Source organism: Nycticebus coucang, chromosome 17, assembly GCF_027406575.1.
Source record: "Nycticebus coucang isolate mNycCou1 chromosome 17, mNycCou1.pri, whole genome shotgun sequence".
In the NCBI taxonomy this organism is placed as follows: Eukaryota; Metazoa; Chordata; class Mammalia; order Primates; family Lorisidae; genus Nycticebus; species Nycticebus coucang.
Genome location: NC_069796.1, coordinates 45,673,827 through 45,698,864, shown reverse-complemented (window position 1 = coordinate 45,698,864; position 25,038 = coordinate 45,673,827). Strand labels below are relative to the sequence as shown.

General features: G+C 45.4%; 1 protein-coding gene across 8 annotated transcripts in view; it reads left to right on the top strand.

Annotated features, from left to right (window-relative positions):
- PPP2R2B (protein phosphatase 2 regulatory subunit Bbeta) overlaps window positions 1-25,038 on the top strand; it is a 527,754-nt gene that overhangs the window by 490,398 nt on the left and 12,318 nt on the right. For all 8 annotated transcript variants that reach the window (XM_053565996.1, XM_053566003.1, XM_053566001.1 and 5 more), the window contains one exon: window positions 24,505-24,674. In XM_053565996.1, the coding sequence (XP_053421971.1) occupies window positions 24,505-24,674 (170 nt within the window). The remainder of the gene's footprint in view (window positions 1-24,504; window positions 24,675-25,038) is intronic.

The following is a 25,038-nucleotide window of genomic DNA, read 5'->3' as shown; positions in this document are numbered from 1 at the left end:
CTGCAGGTCTTTATCACAACCCCAGGAGCCATGAAGTCAACCACAATTTATTTAATCCCTACTAGTTCCTACCTTCAGGCAGGTTACCTTCTGGTGGGGAGGGAGGAAATAAAACATGTACAAGTGGACAAATAAATAAGATCATTTTGGACAGTGATAAAAGCTGTAAGAAAATTAAGTAGGGTCAGAGAGTACCTGGGCTGGGGGAGCTGTTTTCATAGAATGATGTGAGGGAAAGACTTTGAATTGAGACCTGGATTACCAGAAGGATCCAAAGAGCACTGACATCTAAGTGGACTCTAACGCAGGAACAATCTTTTGTGTTCAAAGAATAGGAAAAAAGACCAGTGGATGGAGAGAGACTAGGGGACAGTGCAGAAAGTGAGGCCCAAAGGCAGGCTGAAACCAGACCAGGTTCAGCTTTGTGGGCCGGGCCGAGCACTTGGATTTCATTCTTAGGAAATGGGAAGCGTGAGACTGTGTAAAGCACACAAGTGAACACTCTGTTATGGTCCTTTTTTCTTTTCTTTTTTTTTTTTTGAGACAGAGTCTCACTTTCTGGCACTTGGTAGAATGCTGTGGCATCATAGCTCTCACCAACCTCAAACTCTTGGGCTTAAACGATTCTCTTGCCTCAGCCTCTCCCCAGTAGCTGGGATGTCGGGTCCCCACCACAATGCCCGGCTATTTTAGAGATGGGGTCCTGCTTTTGCTAGGGCAGTCTCAAACCCATGAGCTCAGGCAATCCACCTGCCTCAGCCTCCCAGAGTTCTAGGATTACAGATGTGAGCCACCATGCCCGGCCTTTGTTTATGGTCTTAAAAGTGTTTTCAAGCAAGGAGTGCCTAGAATCAGAGAAGCCATTTAGGAGGCTCTTGCCACAGTCTGGAGGAGAAGTGACAGTGGCTGTGACCAGGATGGAAGCAACAAAGCTGGGTTAGGTGGACAGATTCAGGGTCTTAGGAGGTAAGGCTAAGAGGACTTGCTGAGAGATTGGAAGGGGACAGGTGATGGAAAGGGGAGAATCTAGTATAGCTCTAGGTTTAGGACTAGAGTAACTGAGGGTGTAGTGGTAACACATAGTGAAATGAGGGGACTGGAGAAGAAACAGTTTCACGTGGAAAGAGCAAGCGTCCTCTTTTGGATGTGTCTAGTCTGTGATTCATTCAGTAGAGAAGTCAGGTTGACGGCTGGGTACACGAGTCTGGGAGTCAGAGGAGGGGTCTGAGCTGAAGGCACAAATTTAAAAATCATGACCATGTGGTAGTGTTCAAAGCCATGGGACAGGGTGAGGTCAACTAGGGGAGGACGTACAGAGGGAGAAGAAGGAGAGGCCCAGGAATGAGAGAAAGGGCAGAACAACATTTATCAGTGGGGTAGAAAGAAGGAGGCAGTGGCCTTTTACAAGAGATAGAATATGAGCCTCTGGGGAAGGAAGCAAAAAACCAGGGGATATAAACCAAGAGAGGGGAGTGATTTAGAAATATACCAGGCTCAGTTATGCTTTTGAGAGGCGATGGAGAAGTGATCCCAGGATTTGCTCTCATGGAAGTCTTTGGTCATTCGTGGTAAAAGCAATTAGCGCGCGTGTACACACACACACACACACACACACACACACACACACACACACTCTGCCTGGCATACAGCAGCATCCCAGTAAACTCAGTTGTACGATGATGACACCTGAACTTCTTCAGTTGCATCTTAATTCCACTGTGGTTTAGGCAAACCTGCCTCCCTTCTTACCTGCACCTTGAGTTCTCATCCTACTAAGGGAATGGCTTGTGCCAGGGACTTGCAGGAGATGAAGCTGGCCAGGGAGTATCCTGAAGACCCCTGTGGGGGGCCTGGGCTCCCCTCAGCCACAGTAATGAGCAGCCCTGCAGCACCAATCCCCTGTACCAGCCCTAGTCCTTGTGCACTGGCAAACCTGCCACTCAAGACTTGGACAGGTGACACCAAGGCAGCCTTCCTGTCCGGGAGCCATCAGCATCTGCCCTGGAGTTCACTTAAGTCTGTCATGGACCTGCTGTGAAGAAACTTTGACTCTTTAATGCTGAAGGGGGAAAGATATAAGCATTTTAGGCCTAAAATCAGAGCTATCTTAGTGAATAGTGTGGTCTTTGGAAAACCAGCCTGAGTTCCAATGAGAACAGAGCCAAGCCTGACGCCCAACCTAATAATTCTAATCAGAAATTTTATTTTCCGCGTGGCGCCTCTGGCTCAGTGGGTAGGGTGCTGGCCCCATATACCGAGGGTGGCAGGTTCGAACCTGTCCTTGGCCAAACTGCAACAACAACAACAAAATAGCTGGGCGTTGTGGCAGACACCTGCAGTCCTAGCTATCTGGGAGGCTGAAGCAAGAGAATTGTCTAAGCCCAAGAGCTGGAGGTTGCTGTGAGCTGTGACACCACGGCTCTCTACTGAGGGTGACAAACTGAGACCTGTCTCTAAAAAAAAAAAAAAAAGACATTTTATTTTCCTCCAAAGGTGAGTATAGTGGAGAGGGCTGGATTGCTATTTGTGAACCTTGTGTATCTTGTTTAATTTTCACAACAGACTGTGACAGTATTAGAACCTCCAGTTTACAGATGAGGCACGGAGAGAAACTTGCTCCAGCTCCCAGTGGAGGACCTAAGATTTGAACCCACATCTGTCTGCTTCTAAGATAATTCATTCTTCTCCTGGCTATTTGGCAGAAAGAGAAAGAGTATGATCTTTACCTAACATTCAAAAGGACCAATTTCATAGGGCTGTGTTTTACACACTCCCCAACAGCGGGGTCCCCCAGCTTGACCATTTCACACTGCAGATTTGACCCTGCCATTGCACAGAACGTGCAATCCACTCTTATTGTTCACCTTCATCTACAAACTCACTTAATTGCCAAGCCCAGGTTCTGGAAGCCACCAGCTCTCTGAACACACCTGCAGTGCATTCCCTGGGCCTCTGACGGAATGTGTTCAGAGATACCAGCTGAGACTGCAGCTGCAATGAATCTTAAACCCTCCGAGGCTTGGCACAGCTTCCAAAAGGGGTTCAGTATTGATCTGGGGCATAAATAACAGTGTTTATTTCAGGGGAGCTTGGTTAGGTGAAAAGCACAAGGTCCTTTATTAAAATACTTTTGCCCAATGACAGGATTACAAACACAGACACACATACCCCCACCCTGGAGGAAAGCCAAACAGCCCTGGTATAGGAAGAGAATTCACTGACACCCCCCATCTACCCACCCCCCAGTGTCTGAAGCTGCTCCACCCCACTTGAGCTTCACAGCAATTAACAGCAGAACATGCAAGGCCCAAGTCACAGAATAAAAATAGAATCCCTTCCCCCACATTCATTTCCATTTTTGATTAATTTAACCAGTTCTGTCAATTAGTCATTCTGGAGACTTCAATTGAGTGGATTTTCCTAAGAACAAGAACGCTTATTAATTTGGGAAGTGAGTGTCATTCATTAGGAGTTGACACCTTCCCAGGTCCTGTCCGCTCCCTCACTTGGGGTCTTGGATGACAGAGCAGTGGGGGGCAAAGCAGGGACACACACACAGCCGCAGCTCCCAAGACATGCAGAATGGGAAAGGCTGCCCATGGGGTCAGGGGTGACTCTGGACATCTCGGGGCCGACTTCCCTGTCATCACAGCCTGTGACCAGTCCTCACTGACAAAGCAGTCACAGGTACCAGTGAGCATCCTGAATTTGAGGTTCAAGAGAACTGCAGTCAAGGAAATGCCTGGGAAGTATTTCCCCCCAAAAGGGATATTGGCCTGTTAGCGTCCAGGGAGGGCTCTGGCTTTCTCTTCCCTTTGCTTTGCCTGGATGCACCAAAAGTTACCTTCTATTTTTTCAATTTGTAAAAATGTTGCAACTTTTGGGCGGCGCCTGTGGCTCAATCCAAGGCGCCGGCCTCATATACCGAGGGTGGCGGATTCAAACCCGGCCCCGGCTGAACTGCAACCAAAAAATAGCTGGGCATTGTGGTAGGTGCCTGTAGTCCCAACTACTCGGGAGGCTGAGGCAAGAGAATCGCTTAAGCCCAGGAGTTGGAGGTTGCTGTGAGCTGTGTGAGGCCACGGCACTCTACCGAGGGCCCATAAAGTGATACTCTGTCTCTACAAAAAAAAAAAAAAAAAAAAGTTGCAACTTTTAAAACCTTAGTCCATATTTTTTTTTTTTTTTTCTTGTGGAGACAGAGTCTCACTGTACCGCCCTCGGGTAGAGTGCCGTGGCATCACACGGCTCACAGCAACCTCTTAACTCTTGGGCTTACGCGATTCTCTTGCCTCAGCCTCCCGAGCAGCTGGGACTACAGGCGCCCGCCAAAATGGCCGGCTATTTTTTGGTTGCAGTTTGGCCAGGGCTGGGTTTGAACCCGCCACCCTCGGCATATGGGGCCGGCGCCCTACTCGCTGAGCCACAGGCGCCGCCCAACCTTAGTCCATATTTTATAGCCATTTTTTCCCTGCGGTAAGTAGGCATGCATCTTATTAAAGAGATGGAGTCTGCTACATTGCCCAACCTGACCTCAAACTCCTGGCTTAGCCAACTACAAGTGCAATGTATTTTAATTTTAGCGTTAATGTAAGTTAAACATAACAAGGTGGCATTTTATCATACAATTCATATATATATATATATATTATAGATCTCCTGATAGCCCATTCCTTCCCAGCAGAGGCGAAATCAGAAATCACCTCTTCCCTTTGTATTTGCTGCCCACAGCTGCTCAACAAATCACTGCAAACTCGGTGGCTTAAAAACAACACAATCTATCTTCTTGCAGTTCTGTTGGTCACAAGTCTGACATGGGTCTCACTGTTTAAAAATTAAAATTTTGGCAACATTGTATTCCCTCCTTGGAGATTCTAGGGGAGAATGTTTCTGAACCCTTTCCAGCTTCTAGAGGCAGCCATGATTCTCAACCCAGCCGCAATGTATTTTCATTGTTACCAAGGGGTTGCGACCCAGGACCCATGAGTTGCTCAAACTGCCTGCTTGCTTCACCCGTGGCCTTCCTCCACCTTCAGAGTCAGCAAAGCAAAATGAGTCCTGCCACACCACATCACTCTCTTCCGCCTCCTTCCACTTTTAAAGACCATTGTGATAACATGACATTCTCCCAGATAGCAGAGAATGATTTTAAGATCACTTATCAGCAATTTCAATCCCGTGCACAACCTTAATCCCCTTTTGCCATGTAAAGTAACATATTCACAGGGTCTAGGTGTTCAGACCTCAGCATTGTTGGGAAGCCATCATTCTGCCAAGAATAGTCTTAAGAGTTTCATTTAGGGCATTTTCTCCTAGGAACATTTGCTGGACCCCCATGCAGGATTAAATGCCTTCTCTCCAAGCACTTAATACCATATGTTAAATTAGTTGTTTCTATTTCAGTCTCTAAATGGAACTGCCATTATGGCTAGACTCCTTTTTCAAACCATCTCAGTGCTTAGAATAGCAAAGGTGCTGAATAAATGCTTTTAGAAGTAAATGACTACAGTCACCCAATTTGATAAGTCTGAATCTGGTGCCTCCCTTTAACAAATGAAAAGGCTAAGCCAAGCGAGTGGATTGCTTAAGCTCACGGGTTCAAGACCAGCCCAAGCAAGAGCAAGACCCTGTCTCTAAAAATAGCTGGGCGTTGTGGCGAGCACCTGTAGTCCCAGCTACTCAGGAGGCTGAGGCAAGAGAATCACTTGAGCCCAAGAGTTTGAGGTTGCTGTGAGCTATGACACCATAGCACTCTATTGAGGGTGACAAAGTGAGACTCTGTCTCAAAAAAAAAGAAAGAAAGAAAGAAAAGCTAACACTATACAATGGTTGACTCAGTGCTTTCTCATATCTAGCTTTAAGAAAATATAATGTAAATAAATTATACGACACACTACCTACCTTGTTATGTTTAAATTGTTAATGTTAAAACACATTCCTAGGTACCACAAGTAGAAAAACGACAATAAAACATAGACTAAGATTTTAAAAGTTGCAACATTTTTGCAAATTGATAAAATGGAAGGTAACTTTGCATGTTTGCCAGCAAAGTAAAGAGCAGAGGAGTCCATGAAATGATGGCAATCAGCAGTTATTCATTTATTTAACAAACGTTTCTTGTTGCCTAGCATGTGCCAGGCACTCTTACAGGCCTTGGAAAAATAGTGCCCCCTGCCCTTGTAGCACTTTATTCAAGAAGGGGAAATCAAATGATGCACAACACATAAACAAGATAAAGTGAGATCTGGCGAAATGTTTCCAGGAAAGCAGCAGCAAAGGCAGAGACTCTGAATCTGAGCTGTGCCTGGCAGGTCAGGGGAAGATGGATGGCCAGCTGGGCTGTCCACAGGACTGTGACAGAGAATAACCCGAGGGGAGGCAAGAAGAGCAGGTGGCAGCCCAGGTCACAGGAGGAACAATGTTCAGAGCAATCCCCTTGCACCACCCAGGCTCTTTCACGTTGTACTCTGAAAGGGCCAAGGACTGACTTGGCCCTTTGGGGGTTGGACACCGTGGTAGCCCTTTAGGGAATGGTAAGGACTTTGGAAACAGTAGATGGTGGGAGAAGAGTCAGAAGGCTGTTGAAACGAGGATGGGAGCGGCTTAGCCCAAGACTGTGACAGTGGAAGTGGTGAGGTTGGATGGATTTGGGCCATACTTTAAGGTTAAAGTTAAAAGGACTTGTTTAAACATTAAATGCAAAGGAAAGAATCAAGAAAACTCCCTTTTTGTCCTGAGCATGTGCCTAGATGAAAGAGCCATGAAGTGAGTTGGCAAAGACTAGGGGAGAGACAGTGTAGAGAGGAAACTCACAAATTCTCTGGACTCTAAGTTTCATATAGAAAAAAAGCGTAAAGTGGTTAAATTGATACCTTTTGCTGTTTAGCCCTTTACCTTTGATAGAGCCCCTTCCTATCCCTTGCAATTGATTCTCACAAAACCCGATGAGTTCATAGCATTTCTTTCTTTTTGCAGCTGAGGAAATCAAGGTCCAGAAAACATTACGTATAAAACCCTGACAATGCCTGAGATTCTCTTACTTCATATAATGAGTGCTGCCATCCTTAGTTCTTGCGTGGCCTTATAAGATAGAGAAGGGAAGGGGGGCTCCCTTGCGTGCGTAATTGGCCCAAGGTTAAGTATATAGGCTAATTCAAGCCCCCATGGAGCTCACATAATTCTATTTTGACAGCTTAGTAGGTAGCATCAATAACTGAATTGTGAGACCTGCCGTCCACTCAAGCATCTTCTAGCACCACCAGTGGAAGTCCCTTTATCTGCTGAATTACTCAAAACACCTGCTGGTCTACCATCTTTATCAAGCACAGACTAGAGGCAGCAGAGGGCAGGGAGATACTTATCCCCATGAATCTCCTAATAATTCTTTTATCTTGTTTTATATTTTTAATCTAAACATAAAGATTTTCATAAGATTTATCTCTTTAAGGATGTATGGGCATCCTTAATCCCTGGGTCAGCTAGTGCCTCTTGAAATTTTGGTGTCATTTAAAAATCCCTGTAATGCTGTGAAATTGTCATTGAAGAGTTACATGTGTGAAAAACGGGATCATCAAGCTTAGGGAAAAAAAGACTTGTGGAATCGAAACAAAACAATGAATTGGTCAATAAATGTTAACACGGTATTGCGCTAAGCACAGTGGGGTAGAAAGAAATGTGCAGCTACTGCCCTGTGTACTCATCATGGTGGGACAAGAGGATACAAAATTATGAAATGTTTCTAACACAAAGTCCATTTTAAATTGAATGTGAAATTTAGATTCCAATGTCAAAGAAAGAAAACGTTGACTAAAAACTGTTTATGCTGACTGTCATGTTAGATGGTTGAAACAAACCATGATGCCAAAAGTCCTTATCCTCAGCAGATCCTACATCTTCCCAAAAGTTCTGATGTGTAGCATTTTTCAGTCTCTGTTTATTGAAAAATCTTTTTCTTTTTTTATTAAATCACAGCGTGTACATTAATGCAATCGTGGGGCACCATGCACTGGTTTTATATACAATTTGAAATATTTTCATCAAACTGGTTAACATAGCCTTCCTGGCATTTTCTTAGTTATTGTGTTAAGATATTTATATTCTACATTTAGCAAGTTTCACATGTACCCTTGTAAGATGCACGGTAGGTGTGATCCCACCAATCACCCTCCTTCCATTCATCCACCCCCTTCCCCTCCCCTCCCCTTCCTTTCCTCTTTCCCCATATTCTTAGGTTATAATTGGGTTATAGCTTTCATATGAAAGCTATAGTTTCATAGTAGGGCTGAGTACATTGGATATTTTTTCTTCCATTCTTGAGATACTTTGCTAAGAAGAATATGTTTATTGAAAATCTTGTGTGTTCATGTCATTATGTTAATCCAATGCATGGTTGCTTGCCCCCAGGGACGTTAAGTATAGAAGTGTCCTAAGACAGTGTCTGATGTATCCTGGATGCTAAATCACACTTTGTGAATGAATGAATGAATGAATGAGATCTAATATCAAATTAGATGTGATGTGTGTCCCAGGAGACACTAGTGCTATGAATCTTAAACCAAGTGTATAAAATGAAGGCAGCAGGCATTGGCCCTTCCCAATTCCCAAGAAAAGCATATAAGCTGAAACTCAGAATGGCCTCAAATTTAAACATTTCTTTCTGAAACTCTTACAGTCCATACAACAGACCCCAATACAAAATAATATACATATTACTTAATACCGACATATATAATAAACTACTTGAAGATACTATCCCAATATTTTGTGGTTCTCTGCACCATGACTTTTGTGTCTTGGCCAGAACTAGAATCTTACTCCAGAAGTTCAGAGGAGGAAGTGACTGTGTCCTACTCAGCTGTGTGGAAAGAGGATCAAGGGGTGTTGGAAGAGGGAGAAGCTAGAGGAAGCAGTTGGGCCGAGCCTGGAAGTTGGAAAGATTTGACCTTCAGAGAATTTCAAATTCTGTTGAACAACTGTCAGCCACTAGCCAGCTTTCTGACACTCTGTTGAGGTTCATAAATGTATATCATCAAGATCAGCTATGGGTGTTTGTGAGATTCTTATAGTTTGGAAACTTGACTTTAATGAGAACAGAAAAAGGACGTATACCATAGTCATCAACAGTGTCGGCTCTGGGTCAGATAAATCTATGTGGGTGACTTGGACTTAACTTCTTGTACTTAACCTCTATAAATTGAGGGCAGTAATGGAGGCTGTGTTATTGGATTGTTGTGTGGATTCAAAGGGACAATGCATGGTCTACAGTAAACATTCCGTACTTAGTAGTATTTTGTTATGATCACACCAATCTATGTAATTAGAATTATAGATGAGAAAATTGGGCTCAGAAAAGAAAATACCTTCCACAAAATCAAAGATCTAGTCAGAAGTAGAGGCTAGATTCAAACCTAGGTCTAAAGCCCGTGGTTGAGTGTGGTTGATGGATAATACTGCTAAACATGTCCCATCCTTGCCTCAGTAAGCCTCCCAGCCCGAGGGGCAGAGCATGGGAGCACATGAGTATTTCACTGGTGGAGGCCGACTTTCAGGACATGAATCATACAGCCCATGTTTCTACAGAACCTGCTGAGGGTGTTCCTAGAGGTCCGTGAGCACAGTGGAGATGGAGAGACCTCTGTTTTCAGCCAAATGCAAAATGAGAACAGGGTATGTGCTATCTTTCATTCTCTGCAGCCAAGTTCAACAGAAGTGCATGCTGACAGATAAAGATTTTACTGGTTCAGTGATTGTAAAAAGCATCCTCTTTCTGTCCAGAACACAGTGGCTCAAAGTTCTGGGGTCTCTTAAGGGGGAAGGACAGGCCAGGTGGTGGTGATATGTCTGGAGCCAGTGGGAGGACCCAGCAGGTGGTGGGTGCTCAGTAAGGTTGATGACTGTCCTCCACATTGCCATTGGTTGCCATTCGTGTCCATTCATAGAGACTGCTCCATTCTTCTTCATTAGCACATAGCTAATGAAGCTCAAAGCAGAGGTTTAATTCTTGAACTAGACAGATTTCATTTTCTTGGGACCCATGCCCTCAGAGGTGGGGGACTCCCGGTGTCTGTTCTCAGTGCCAGCTTGAAGGGTCACCTTTCTAGTCAGACACTGGGGGATAATGACGCTGTGGGAAAGGCAGAGGTCAGCCATGGAGACACGGTTGGGTTTATATCCCACCCCTCCCTCTTCTCAGCCTGTGACCAAAGACAGGTGACTCTCTGAGCCTCATTTCTTCATCTCCATAAAGAATTTAGCCCAGTGCCCAGCAGATGAGAGGTCATGACTCCAGGGAGTCCGACACAGGAGCTGCTCCTCAGAGTAGCTGCTCAACGCATGCAAACTCCAGGATCCTTCAAGACACAGGTCCGGCTGTCAGCAGATTAGGAGCAATGTTTTCCTGCAGGAAACCAGTGCTGAGAACACAGAGACATAGAACTAGGCCACGAAAGGACAGTGAAACAGTGCCAGCCCCCACAAGGGGCCCTCCGCATGCAGCACTCAGCCCATGTCAAGATGCACTGTCCAACTCAGCTGTGAACTGCTTACCTTGCTCTGTGAGGAGATCCTGCGAGGGGGAGCCGCTCCCCTCTCCCTTTCTGTGCATATGCTCTCACCACGGTGATTATGTGTATAGCCAGGGAAAGAGGGACAGCTTGGGAGCGTAGCCCTGGCCTCGGCGGTGCCATGACAACCAGCTGGCCAGTATCACCCTTAATAACAGCCACTCACTAACGGTCCCTTCCACCTGGGCAGAGGCTCCCCAGGGAGCTCGGGCTTCTCTTGGAGTGGCTGCACAAAGCTTCCTATTGGGAACAAATTCTGGGAGAGAAGGAGAAAGGAGGGAGGACAGAGCATGCTACCTCCGGATAGAGGAGAGAGGAAGCAGGCAGATTTGAAGTCTCCGGCCTGTGGCGTGTTGAGCAGGTGTGAGGACCTGGAGCCCACTGGCTACAGGAATGTGTCATTCTGCAGCAGGAGCTTAAGGCCCAGGGCACCTTCGCCACTCACTGACCTTCCAGAGAGTGAAAGAACAAGCACGAGCTCTCATAAAGCCAGGCCTTGCTATTACCAGATTTCTTCATTAGAATCCTGTCGAGACCCCCACGGCCAACTCTCATCTTGTCTGGACTGTAGCCGCTCCCCTCATCGCTGCCTGCTGGAGAGAATGTGCTCGGAGACCTCCTTCAATCAATATCTTTCCAGAGAGACAGTTCTCAAAAATGCGCCAGTCCTGCTCACAAATGAAGGACAGACAGACCCACGGTTAATGAGCTTGTCTGCAGCTGTTAGCCCAAACTCAGCCTGTAGGTTGACAGTCGAACCCTAGGCCAAACACAGGTTCTCGCTTCCCATCTCTTTAGGGCACCGGTTCCAGCTGAGGCTCCTTCGTGAGAAAGTTCTAACCCTGAAGATAATGAGCCTTTACAATGCTGAGCTTGCTCGGAGGCCACATGCTCCTTGGGGGTCCCAGTTTCTTCAAGCCTCTCTTTCCTCAGATATAAAAGAGAGATCAATCTTAACCCTGTACAGGCCTGGCAGCTAACAGGTGCTATTATGACTATCAACGGTGTTTCCTTTCTGTGTGGCCCATTCCCCAAAGTGCAATTTCTTACCTCTTTGTGAATTCCGAACAAATCATGTTTTTAAAAAATAGTAAGAGGAAGTTTGAAGGCCAGATTAACCGGTAAGGAGGAAGGAAGGATGCAGTGGGCTGAGGCGATCCAGGAAGACTTCCTGGAGGAGGCAGTAGTCCCTGGAGGCTGAATCCGTGGCAGGAAAATGGGAGGAGGGATAGGTCGGATCAGATCCCAGCTGCTCCATCAACCTCTGCCATCATCATTCCAGAGCATGAATCAGAGCTTACAGATGGTGGCTTCTTGGATGACTTCTGTTGACCACACGCTCAAATTTCTTCAGTTAGTTGCTAGCACAGAACAGCAGGATTCCTCAGAAAAATATAGACTTTGCAAATGAGACGGTCCAGCTATGCTGAGCCACGTTCCTTCATGGCAACTCTCAGCCACAGCTGAATAGAAAGTGCCCCCTCCATAGCATAAGGATACTTTAGTTTGCCACCATCCCTGATGTTCCCTCTTGCTACCTGTGCCTGCCTCATCCATTTCTCTGCCTGCCTGGCCTTTGCAGGGAGCAGTCCTCCAAGCTTGGTGCATATGATAGGTAGACCAGTCAGACCTCAGTGAAGTGTTTGAATGAAGAGCAGTGAGGAGTAATTTTGAAAGGGCTGACCTGGGGCCTGATACCAGGGTGCCCAGAACGCCAGGCTATGTAGGTGGAGCTGCTGGCTCTCGGCAATGGGAAGTCACGGTAGGTGTCTGAGCGAGGAAGTGGCACTGCCTTGGGAAGATCCATCCGGCAAGTGGCAGGACTGTGTAGTTTTATATTCTATTGCTGAGCCCTGATGTCTCTGGGCAGTTTGGCTGGCTCAGTCTGGGCAGCTGCTGAGTTGTGGTTTCTCTGGATGGTGGCAGCCTGTGGGTGCAGCAGGAGGACTGTAGGGAGAAAGAGGGAGCTGAGCTGGGGTGCTTCACCACCTCCCGTGGAAGCAGTCAGCCTGTCACAGCCCACACCTGGAAGCAGCCCCCTCTGGCCTACCTTCCTTGGCCAGCCATAGAGGAGCAGCTGCTGAAAGGGAGTAGCACTGGGGCCCAGGGAAACAAGACCGACTGAGTTTGCAGAGCTGAGGGAGAGCTCAGACTGTCCCCTCTTTTGGTTGACCCAATGGAGAGAAGAGGATATTAGTGTTCTATTGCTTCTATAACAAATGACCACAGACGTAGGGAACTTTGTGGCTAAAAATAATCCAAGTTGATTATCCTACAGCTCTGAAAGTCAGAAGTCTAAATGGGTGTCACTGGGCTAAAGCCAGGTTGGCCACAGGGCACCTTTGTGGCAGCTCTAGGGGAGAATCTTTTCTTGCCTTGTCCAGCTTCTAGCAGTGATTTTCAACCGGTGCGCGTGAGCAGTGAGAGAATCTTAAGTGTACCACAGAAGTTTTTAAAGATTATTAATTATGTTTGAAGGCTATTCAAAGCACAGTAAGTATATTCTTTTTTTTTTACTCTTTTCTGATTAACATAATTTAGGTGTACTATAGAAGTTTAACTATAGGTTCAAGTGTGCCATGAGATAAAAAAAGGTTGGAAAACAATGATCTAGAAGCTGTCTATGCACTTGGCTCATGGCCCCTTTTCCATCTTCGAAGCCAGCAATGACCAGTCCTGTCTTTTTCATACTGGGTCACTCAGACCTTGACCCTCCAACCTCCCTCTTTGGTTTATAGAGACCCTGGCCCATGTAGGCAATTGAACATGATCTCCCCACCTTCAGGGCAGCTGATTACCAAACTTAATTTCTTCTTTTCATGTAACATAACATGTTCACAGGTTCTAGGGATTAGGGCCTGGGCATCTTTGAGAAGGTAGTGTTATTCTGCCTACCAGCCAGAATGTCTTCCTTCAAGAGGTGAAAGGAGCCCCAGCTATAGTATGTAAGTAAGCCAGCTCCTTGTGAAGGACTGTATCTTGCTCTTGCTCACTCTTGTAACCCTAGCAGCTCTCAAAGCACCTTGCCCTTGCCAGGTGCTCCATAACTGCTGGCCAAATAGTGTGTGACACTCACACTTGTTGACTTCTAAACGTGTGGCAGACACTGGCCTAAGAGTCGTATTTGCTTGATCTCTGTTGACTTAGCTCCATGCAAAGCAGGTATTGATATCTGCATCTTAAAGATAATGAAGCTGAATCTTAAGGACATAAGGGAAAATTGATATAGACAATCCCACTGGAAATGGTGCAGCACAGTTTCTAGCCCCAATACATGACTTCAAAGCCCAGCCCGAGCGACACAGCTTAGGAAAGTCATTGTCGTTTACAAAGCAGTGATCTCATCTCCTAGCCCTTCTGCATGACCTCTCTGTACTGCCAGTCCCAGAGTCCCACTGTCCTCCCAAAATACATTTATACCCACCCACCCCCACCCCGCCGCCCGCCCAGGCAATTACTCTTGCCCATCCCTCCCTCCCTTCACCCTGAGATCAGGCAGCCTCGCCCACCCCCACAGCCCCATCAGGGTTCTGGCCTACAGCCACTTGTTTTTGTACAACTCTAGCAAAGAATAATATTTTTACATTTCTTAAATGGTTGACTAAATCAAAAGAAGAGAATACTATTTCATGACATGTAACTTAGTAAATGTAAATATAAATGTCTTAATACAATAACTAAGAAAATGCCAGGAAGGCTATGTTAACCAGTGTGGTGAAAATGTGCCAAACGGTCTATAAAACCAGTGTATGGTGCCCCATGATCGCATTAATGTACACAGCTATGATTTAATAAGAAAAGAAAAATTATATGAAATTGAAATTTGAGTGTCCAGTCTGCAGAGCCTTTGCAGGCTACGTGCTCATCTGTTTATTGTTTCTGCTGCTCTCATGCTGCAAAGGCAGAGGGAACAGTCCCAACAGGGACCCAACGGCCCTCAAAGCCTGAAAGATTTGCTAATCTCTGATTTATCCAGTGTGTCTTGATTATTTAAGGCTCAACTTCTTATTGAGCTTTTCCTGATCACACCAGTCCCTTAGCTCATCACTTCTCCCCTGTGAATTCTTGGTCTATTTCTTCTGTCCAGTATTTTAAAAAAAATGGCTTTGACTTACTATTTCTTAACTTTGAAGAGACAGGATATTCATGAAGGAAGCATAACAGGTGTGGAAGCATTTCAAAAACAGTTATGGAAGAGACCAATAAACTTTCTCCTAGACTAACTTCTCTTTTTGCACCAGGCCATGCGTTGTGTTACTACAGCATTCATGGCCAGACAATTATTTGTGGAATGAAGGAAGGACTACATGAAAAGCAAATCACAAAGGTTAAGCAAATGGGCTTCATTATTTCCCAATTCAGTCTCCCTCATCTGAGTCTTAATATGATCTAAATTCCCAGCCTCCAGTCTGTGTCTGGAGACTCGAGACTGTGACATTAGGCCCTTGGTAGCACAGTAGCCCCTAAGGAAGTCTTCAACCTCTCTCTCACTGTCCTTGGCTGGATAGAGGCCAGCATCGTCAATCCAAGGGAGCTCTTACCCTCTGCGGGAAAACTGTTAGCCTTTTCTCTCACGGGGCAAAATTATTGGATGTGTCTTCTGTATAGTAAAAATTACTGGCTGCATCTCAATCAGAGAGGCTTTTCTCTCCGGGGGCAAAACTGTTGCCTGCATATCTCTGAAGGAAAATTGCCATCTGCCTCCCTCTGTAGGAAGATTGCCAGTTGTGTTCCCATTATGGGGAAATTTTCGACCATGTCTCCAAATGGAAAAGCGTGCCAGCTGTGTTTCTCCATAGAAGAAATGTCAGCAGAAGTGAGTGCTTTACAACCCTGTGCGTGATTCTGAGTCTTTTCCTTTTTCATCAGGATCAGACCTTCACACCCTCTGCCTTGTTCCCCTCCCTCTCCCTCTCACCTTTCATCACAGCCAGAGTGTAGGGGACACTGAGATGAGAGACACTTGTACCAAGGAGGGTATATTTCAGGGACAGACCAGAGACAAGTTATGGTGCATGTGTATTACGGCCCAAACAGCCTGGACCCAGAGGTCAGCATCACAACCGGTACCTCTAGACATCTGGCCCAAATGGAAAAATGCTTTAGGCTTTTGGACATTTCACACCAAGCTTGCCTTAAACAGCACCTGCTTCCGCATCACTGCTGCCTTCCCTGTTGTTTTGGGCACGGGCACTTTGCTCATTCCCCCTCACAAGCACCCAAGAAGGTGGGTACAAGTGTCGTCTCCATTTTACAGATCAGGAAAATGATCAGTCAAGCTGCTCTCTTGAACCTTCATCACTTACAAGCAACAGAGCTGGGATTTCACCCCAGGCCTGCAGAGCTTGGAACCACCCACACTCTAAGCCACCACACTCTATGGGACAGAGTGAGAAGGTCATCAGAATCCGCTGTGGTGGCCTCCGATCCCCTCGTCATCCCTCAACTCGGGTGTGAGTTTCTGTGCAGTGCCCAGTACAAACTCTGGTGAAGGAGCCACACCCAGAACAGCCTTTCCCTCTGCTCCGCCTAACCTCTCTTTTCCTGTCCTGCAGAGTCCAAGACCAGCTCACCACATGCTTCCTTTCTGCTTTTACCCCAGTGGTAGTGAATGTGGCTGTAGCTTTGATTGTCTCTAGTGAACTCAAGGCCTTCCCTGCATTTTGGTTCCTTATTCATTTATCCAGTCATTTGAGCCTCCCCAGAGGGCTCAGACAAGATACCTACAGTTCAGGGATGCACTCATACTGTGCTGTTCTAACACAAAACACTGTGTGAGGCACAGAAGATAACCTGTGAGATTTAGAAGGAAGTATTCGATTGCTTTAGCCTATAGCCCTCCCTGTAGCCCACAGTACATGTATTCTGAAACCCCTATGCTGGGGGAACATTGAGCTGCAAGTGAATTGCCCAATAAAAGTAAACTGGAATAAGGAGCCATGTGATCAAGTAAGATATTGAAGTAGGATTAAAGCAGTGTTTCTCCCCAAGGGACAATCACGCCGCCAGAGGACATGGAAATATCTAAAGGTATTTTTCGTTGTCACCACTGGGCATGTAAGGGAAGTGGTGGGCAGGGCAGATTTAGTAGGTAGAGGCCAGATAATTTGCTAAATATCCTATAATGTGCCAACAGTAGGATAATTCATCATCAACCCCCAGAATTTGCTAGGAGTTTTCCAAGCTCATGTGAACTCAGAATCTGGAATACCTGACATATTACAAGTTGAGGATTCTGCTAAATCCCTTTGGGAAAGGGAGAAGAAATTGAAAGACCAGTGGAATTTCATAGATCTTATAATCTAAGAGCTGGAAAGGAACTGGTAGACAACGCTACCTCCTTCAATTAGTAGGCCCAGAGAGCTGACATTTGCCTGAAGTTATTTAAAGGAGAAGAAAGTTAGGACAGAGGTAAAAACACCCTCTGGGAGCAAGAGGGCAGGATAGGTGTCTAGAGACATCGCTGGCTGGACCCAGAAGGAAGGGTAGGGCTTTAGGGAAAGAGGAAATGCACCTCAGGTGTCAAACATAGAGACCAGTGCCAGAGCCTGCCGGGGATCTCACAGAGGAAAACTACAAAGCAAAGAAGGAAGAAAAAAAAGGAAAAGAGATATCGGTGAGGGTTAAACCCAGTGAACAGGGCGGGAAGGGCCCTTTCTCCCTCCCACATCCCCTTAGTGACCAGCAGCCTACCAAGTTTCTTGGAAGATTTTCTACCCCCACAAGCCCAAGCGCTACAGCAAACACAGAATAGTGGGGAGAACTTGTAGGAGCCCAGAGTTTAAGCAGACTATATGGGGTTCTCCTCCAAGGAGAAGGAATTTCCTTCCATTCAGACTTTTATTCCTCCCCACCCACTGCAGCCAGGAGAATAGTTTAAGATGAGATTTTGGCAAGAGGCCATCCCTCCCCAGCCAGCTTCCACAGACACTAGGGCCCAAGCCTTCCCCTTAAGGCAATGGTTCTCAATCTTCCTAATGCCTCCTAATGCCACAACCTTTTAACTTTTTTTTTTTTTTTTTTTTTTTTTTGTAGTTTTTGGCCAGGGCTGGGTTTGAACCCGCCACCTCCAGCATATGGGACCAGTGCCCTACTCCGTTGAGCCACAGGCACTGCCCTGCCACAACCTTTTAATACAGTTCCTCAATGTTGTGGTGACCCCCAACCATAAAATTATTTTTGTTGCTACTTTAAAACTGTAATTTTGCTACTATTAAGAATCATAATGTAAATATCTGATATGCAGGATGTATTTTCATTGTTACAAAGGGGTCGCAACCCACAGGTTGAGAACCACTGTCTTAAGGACTTGCAGCGGACCTGGGGTGTCAGATCTGGAAGCTCCCTGCCTACCAGCAGAAGAGTGTAAACAGATCACACATGTTACTAGACATGCAGATCTAGTAACCCCCAGATTTGAGCAGGTTGCTGAGAGACACCAGGAAAGGGAGCCCACATGGAGAACTGATAGGAGAACACTGTGGGGGTCTGAGATGCAGCAGTCAGGGAGAGCGCCCATCCCCACTGCCAGCAGCCATGCTGGTGGGTTGGGCTGGTCCTCTGTGGTGAAGATCCCACCCAGGGTACCACAGCAACCAAGCACTGGGGCCTCACTCCCCTGGTCTTGCCTCCCAGTGGCTCCTCCTAGCAACTAGGAAAAGCAACCTGTGAGACTAGCTAAGGCTTTGCAAAGCCTTCCACTCATTCACAACCTAACTGCACTCTGCCTTGCTCCCCTTCTGCTGTGGTGGAGGTCGAGCAGCTTCCTGGGTAGTAAGGGCCCCTCCCAAAGCCTGGGGCATTCCAGTGCTCCCAAGTGGGAGAGCCAACCACAGGCACAAAAAAAATCTCCACAGTTGGCTCTTTCCTGCAAGCATCAACCACTAGCAGGGAAAACAAGTCTATAGCCCATCGCACATCTACCAACTCAATGAAACAGGGTGTGGCTGATTCTTACAAGTATCACCCACCATCTCAGAGATTGAGCTAAGGGACCCAGTACAATCCACACTTCGGGGAAGAGGCGAATAGAGGTGACCCGAGGGATGCTGTCTATTAGGAGAGAAACAAAAGTTACAAGCAACTCAATCTGTGAGGGTCTTCCTTCTTCCACTGCAGACCTCTAGGCTGATCAGAGTCTGTGCAGAGACATTCCACTAGACAGTGGGTGCAGCAGAGATCTGGTGCCTACCAGTCTCAGGCCTCAGTAGCTGATGACATCCTCATCACCCTGGTGCATGGAGCCACATCTCAGAACCCAGTCATCTAGTGTCACCTGCATGCTGGGGAAGAGGTAGACACTCCCCGAATAGAGCCTGTGACTCGGCCTGAGCATGACTCCTCCCCAGCACGGAAGCCAAGCAGAGGAAGAGCCTGAACACCACAGTCACCTCTTGGGATGCCTTGGGCAACTGCCTTAGTGGGTACTAAGTATGGGGAGAGAAACCTTTGCCAACCAGCCACTCCAGCCCACCAACACAGAACCTAGGCTGCTAAGAGAACCCTCTGCCTGTACAACTGAGCAGCAGCAGTCCCTGTGCTGGTGGAACAGCCCCCTCCTATGAGCAGCGCTGCCCCTGAAATCCCCAGAGCCAGCTCTGAAGCTCTCACTTCACCGGAAGCTGTCACTGCACCTGAGTCTGAGGCTCTGCTCCTATAGCTCCAGGGCCCCTGTTGGGCCTGCAATTCCAGAATTGTTCAAAGACCCCACCACTAAGTCCCCATCACTACTGTTGGGCTAATAGAACCTCCCATACGTCCAACACTTCACTCAGAAATCCCCCAGCCCTGAGCAGCTATCACTCCTAGACTGGGTTCAGGAGAGTCCCTAGCAACAGATAACACGTGCCTTGTGTTCCTATTAACCCACAGCTGAGAATAGAGGAGCCAGATGAGAAGAAACTAGCAAAAAAATCCCAACAACATGAAAAAACAAAATAGTTTGACATCCCCCAAGGGAACACAGCAAAGCTACAGTAATGGACCCACCCACAAGGAAATTGCCAAGATGCAGAAATGAAAGGCAGACTCTGGATGGAAAATAAGATGATTAGAATTAAAGAGCAAAATAAAGCCAACAAAATGAAGCTAAAAAGAACTATTTCAGGAAATCAATGAAAACGGCACTGGAAAGCTGTTTCGCAATAAAGGAATGTATAAATAAAATCATCTGGAAGCACATGGAGTTCAAATCCTGCCCCTCTCCTGCTAGCTGTGAGTTATAGCTGAGTTGACTGATTAGACTAATTTGTGGAAAAGATAAAGCAATAATACCTATGAATATTGAATGAGTTAATATGCGTAATGCACACAACACGAGAGCTCAATACATGCTTGGTGTTATTAAGTATCAGCCTGGATTGATGCCCAGCCTGGATTCCAGCCCAGCATCCCTGACTCCCAGTCTGATGTTCTTTCCAACATCCCAAGTTAGGCACAGAAAGAAGTGAGGGGAAACAGTGGGAATGAACAAGGTGTATCTAGAACATGAGGGGTCCCAGTTTGACTTGATCATTTGAACAGAGAAATTATACTAGCAAGGAAGGGCCCGGGTGTGGACGCAGTGTAACAGGCAGACAGGTCAGAGGTGAAAGCCCCTCTCCACCACTAGCTAGCTGTGTGACCCTAGACAACTTACTAAATCTCTCCTGGTCTGTCTCCTTCTCCGTAAATGTGAACAGTGCCTTGTTTACAAGTTTGAGCATTAAATGAGATAATTTAGGCAAAGCTTGAGGATCAAGAAATGGTAGCAGATGTTAATGTTCTGTTATTATTGGCATCTCTCAAACAAACCTTCTCGTTGGCAAACCTGGTGTATTCCCAGTAGCTGGGACTGGGTGACCAGGAGGCTTACCGAGCCTGCTTCCTCCCAAAGGGAGCAAAGTTCTGTCTGCCTTCTCCATGTGTCTCTTTCTTTATTCTCTTGCCATCTTCAAATTTGGTAAGTAGAAACCTGTAGGTCAGCAGGCTCTCAAATGCCATCCCAAGGGTTTCCAAGAGAAATGCCAGTTCTGGTTTCTGTCAGGTTCTGTCGCTCGGTACCAGACACTGTTGTACCATGTTCAACAAACATTAAGCACCTCAGACGTTGGAGGCAGCGTGAGAAGTAAGTCTATGGAGCACACACCCATGTTCCATTTACATGCCGCTGGCCAGGTCCACGGCATCTTTATTCCCCTCTGGTAACACCACACAATCTCATTTATTCACAACTTTAACTACATTTGTGGTCAATTATTTAACGCTTATCTTTTCCTCTATCTTGTGAGCTTCTTAAGGGTAGGACTGGATCTGACTTGTTCAGTATTGTGCCCTTGGTATTTGGTACAGAGCATGGCCTGTGTCCATCCCACAAATACTTTGTCCACTCTAGGTAACGAACTTGTGCACATGTGTGCACATAAGAAAATTAGCTAGTAAATGGATGTTCAACAAGGTCTTTCCACAGGGCACGAGGCAGAATTGCATCATAATTAAGAAGAAAGATTTAAAGTCTCACAGACCTGTATTCAAAATGCAGCTCCACCTCAGCCTAGCAGTGTATCCCCAGACAGGTTACAAAATCCCCCTCTGTACCTTAGTTTTCTACATATATAAAATAAGATCCCATATTTTATATGAAAAATATGAGCCACTTCATAGGCTGTTTTAAGGATTAAATGAGATAAAACATGTCAAGCATGGGGCCTGGGATATCACAAGCTTCTCATCAATGGTAATTATTAATATTATTCACTGTTGTTGCTGAACGAATGAAGAGAATTCCTGGAGATGATAGTAACACCTGAATACTCATGGGCATGTCATGAACTGCACAGTGCTTGCTGTGCTGGTGTGCTATCTGCATCTTGCTCTCTGTGTCCTACGTAAAGCAAGCACTCCACGAATAATTAGTAGTGGGTTGGTAAAAGAACTGTCCTCTTTCATTCCACGTCCATCTCATCAGGATGTCATTTTGAGGCTTTCCAATGTTACTCCACTGGCCTGCTGATACGCAAAATATTTAGAGTACAGATTCCTAGGTAAATCATTGAAAAGTACCATAAATATATATAATTTTTATTTGTCAATCTAATGATTAAAAATAAATGTGAGCTAAAAAATTAAAAAATTATAAAAAATATTAAAAATTTTGATAAAAAAATATGTCAAAAAGGTCTCTTTGTAAATATCCTTTACATCTTTTAAATAGCCACAGGCTCTGTACTCCTTGGTCCCAAATTCTTGAGACTCTTGATGAATAAAATACAATTAGCCAACCCAGAAGCAGTGCATGCTGATGATAAAAATAGTGACTGTCATTTATTCGTTTACTGTGTGTCAAGCAACGTGAATCCCCGTTTTGGAGCTGGGGAAACCAAAGCTACAGTAGAAAATAAAATGTCCAAAGTGATAGAAGTAATAACTGGCTTCAGGGCGCAATTTGCTGAGCCTTTCCCCTCTTCCTGCCTCCCGCTGTCTCTGCAGGTGCATCAGGTACAGGGGTGACCAAGACTTAGGGGCTCCCTCTCTTTCTCTGCTAAGATTATTTCACTTGGGAGTTTCTAAGATCTCAGTACTAATGAGACTGCTGTGAGCTGAAACTAATGTGAAACTTTTTTTCACACCTAATTCTCAACGATGAAGATACAATCAGAATCCCAGGGCCTTCTCTAAGGCTTGATTGAAGCCCCAGGGATTAGGACACAGACAGAGACACTAGGTCAGAGACTGTAATGAGTCCTGTTTTTCTGTTTCAATGGGTTTTTCAGTTCTCAACTTCAATTCTCATTGATCAGTTTTTTGGTGGCTGTTTGTTGTCTAAAATGATTCTGTGAAAACCAACATTTTGGTTTGGCTTGTGGTTTAATTCAGCAAGGCTTGAAAGGGAATTTATTACTGATTATGTGAGTATATCAGGCAGGCAGGAAAGAGGAAGTCTTGGAGGATGAGTTAACTCAGTACCCTGAAGGCTCGTGTTTGGTCCAGCCTAAAACTGTGATATAGACCAGATGCAATTATTATTCTTGTGGGTCAAAACTAATTGAATATTAGAAAATGCACATGGTTCAATCTAATGCTATACATACTAAGCACCTACAAGGCAAAGAATTCATTAATTTATTTGTCTTTGATTCCAATCAAGCAACAACACACATCATTTCCCAGCCTTTTGGCTAAGATCAAGGACAGTCAAGCAATACATATTTATTGAACATTTGTGTGTAGGACTCTGGGCACAAAGATAAATAAAACCAAAATCCTGCCCTCAAGAAGCTCATGTCCTAGTTGACGAGAGAAGATAAACTCATAAATTGTTAAATAATAATGTGAGAAAGGACAGTTTCATTGTAAGAGAGTACCCAAGCAAATACTAAATGAATGGCCAGACCAAGTATGATAGGGCTTCAGAGAAGAGAAAATATAACTTAGGATGAAATAATATGTATTATGAATTTACAGTATAAAGAGAATTTGCATCCGTGAAGAAGGAATAAGGCAATGCCTGGGAATGGGAAATGCCAAGATCTATACAATTTAAAACCAAGGTAGAAAGAAGGGTTAGAAGCAGTTTATGATGGGCTTCAATACCACACGAAGGAACCAGGCCTTTTTCCCTGTAAGTGGAAACCAACTGAAGCTACTGAGAAAGATCATAAGAGGTCAGGTGGAGGTGGTGGTTCACGCCTGTAATCCTAGCACTTTGGGAGGTTGAGGCAGATGAATCACTTGAGCTCAGGAGTTCAAGACCAGCCTGAGCAAGAGCGAGACCCCATCTCTACTAAAAATAGAAAAAACTAGCTGGGCATGGTGGCAGGCACCTGCAGTCCCAGCTACTCAGGAGGCTGAAGCAAGAGGATCGCTTGAACCCAGAAGTTGGAGTTTGCTGTGAGCTATGATGCCACAGCACTCTAAGCAGGGGCAACAGAGTGAGACTCTGCCTCAATAAAAGAGAGAGAGAGAGAATAAGAGCCTGAATATAAAAGCAAATAGACAATGTGCACAACAGACATTGTAACCACAGGTTACATATAAGGGAACCTGAGGGCACAGAGAAATACCTTACCCAAGATCATACAACAGGTAAATGACAGTCTGATAGCAAAGCCCCCACTATTAACACCATGATCTAAGAGAAATGAAAACATATGTCCATGCAAAACTTGTACATGAATAATTATAATAATAGTATTCATAGCAGCTAAAACCCCAAAATGACCCACATGTTCCTCAACTGTGGAATGAATACACAGTTCATGCAATGGAATATTATCCAGCCATAAAAAGAAGGAATTACTGATACACACTACAACACGTGTGGCCCATGAAAATACTGTGCTAAGTGAAAGAAGGCGTCACAAATGACCACGTGGTCTATGGGTCCATTTATGTGAAATTTCCGTAATAAGAATAAGAACCAGAAAGCAGATTAGTGTTTACCTGGGGCTGCAGGAAGGGGAACGGGGAGTAACTGCTAATGGGTGTGGAGGGTTTTTGTTTGGGGGGGCGGGGGTGATGAAACTCTTCTAAATTGAGATTGTGATCGCCTGATTATGTGATTATACTGAAAACCACAGAACTGTACACTTTAAGTGAATATATTTTCTGGCATGTGAATTAAAGCTCAATAAATACAAAAAAAATTATTTTAAGTATTTAAGATGACTCCAGGTTTTGGAATGTGCAGTGACACCCAGAGACCAGGGGAAGCATGAAACTGATAGAAAGATCAATGCCAGATCCCTGGAGGAGACAGGTTCCATGTCAGTCTTTCTGTGAGAATTAAACTATAAAAACCAGCGACAGCTTTTCCTGCTGCCAGGAAACTGCCAGTTCTCTGTTAGCAGCTTACTTATTACTATCTGAAGACACCAGTGCTACTTAATCCCTAGCTGATCCAAACGTGTCAGAGTCAGTTGATAAGGATGTGCTAAATCCATCGTGTTTTGCTTTTGTTCTGCAGTTTTTGAAGAGCCGGAAGATCCAAGCAACAGATCGTTTTTCTCTGAAATTATCTCTTCGATTTCGGATGTGAAGTTCAGCCACAGCGGGAGATATATCATGACCAGGGACTACCTGACCGTTAAAGTGTGGGACCTCAACATGGAAAACCGCCCCATCGAGACTTACCAGGTACAGAACCCCACCCACTCATAGGTATATGGATCACTCCCTCCCAGCTTCCAATCAGCCTCTGCTTGCGAAAGTTTACAGCGCAGAAGAGTAAAAGGCAGTACTTACTGATAAATTTGGGAGAAAGGTACAAGCTGTATAAGCCACGGGATTTAAGATAAGGATGCACGTGGACTAAGTTCAATGTAACCCATGTGGATTGAGCCCTCATGTGGCTGCTACAGAGGTGAACGAGCCAAACGTGGTACTTCTTTCATGGAGCAAAAAAAATTTATGTTTTTATTGAGTGTGTTCAAAGACCTGCAGTCTAGAGAAATATGTGTGTGCAGGAAGTTACATCTTGAATATGAAGCACAAAGTTAGA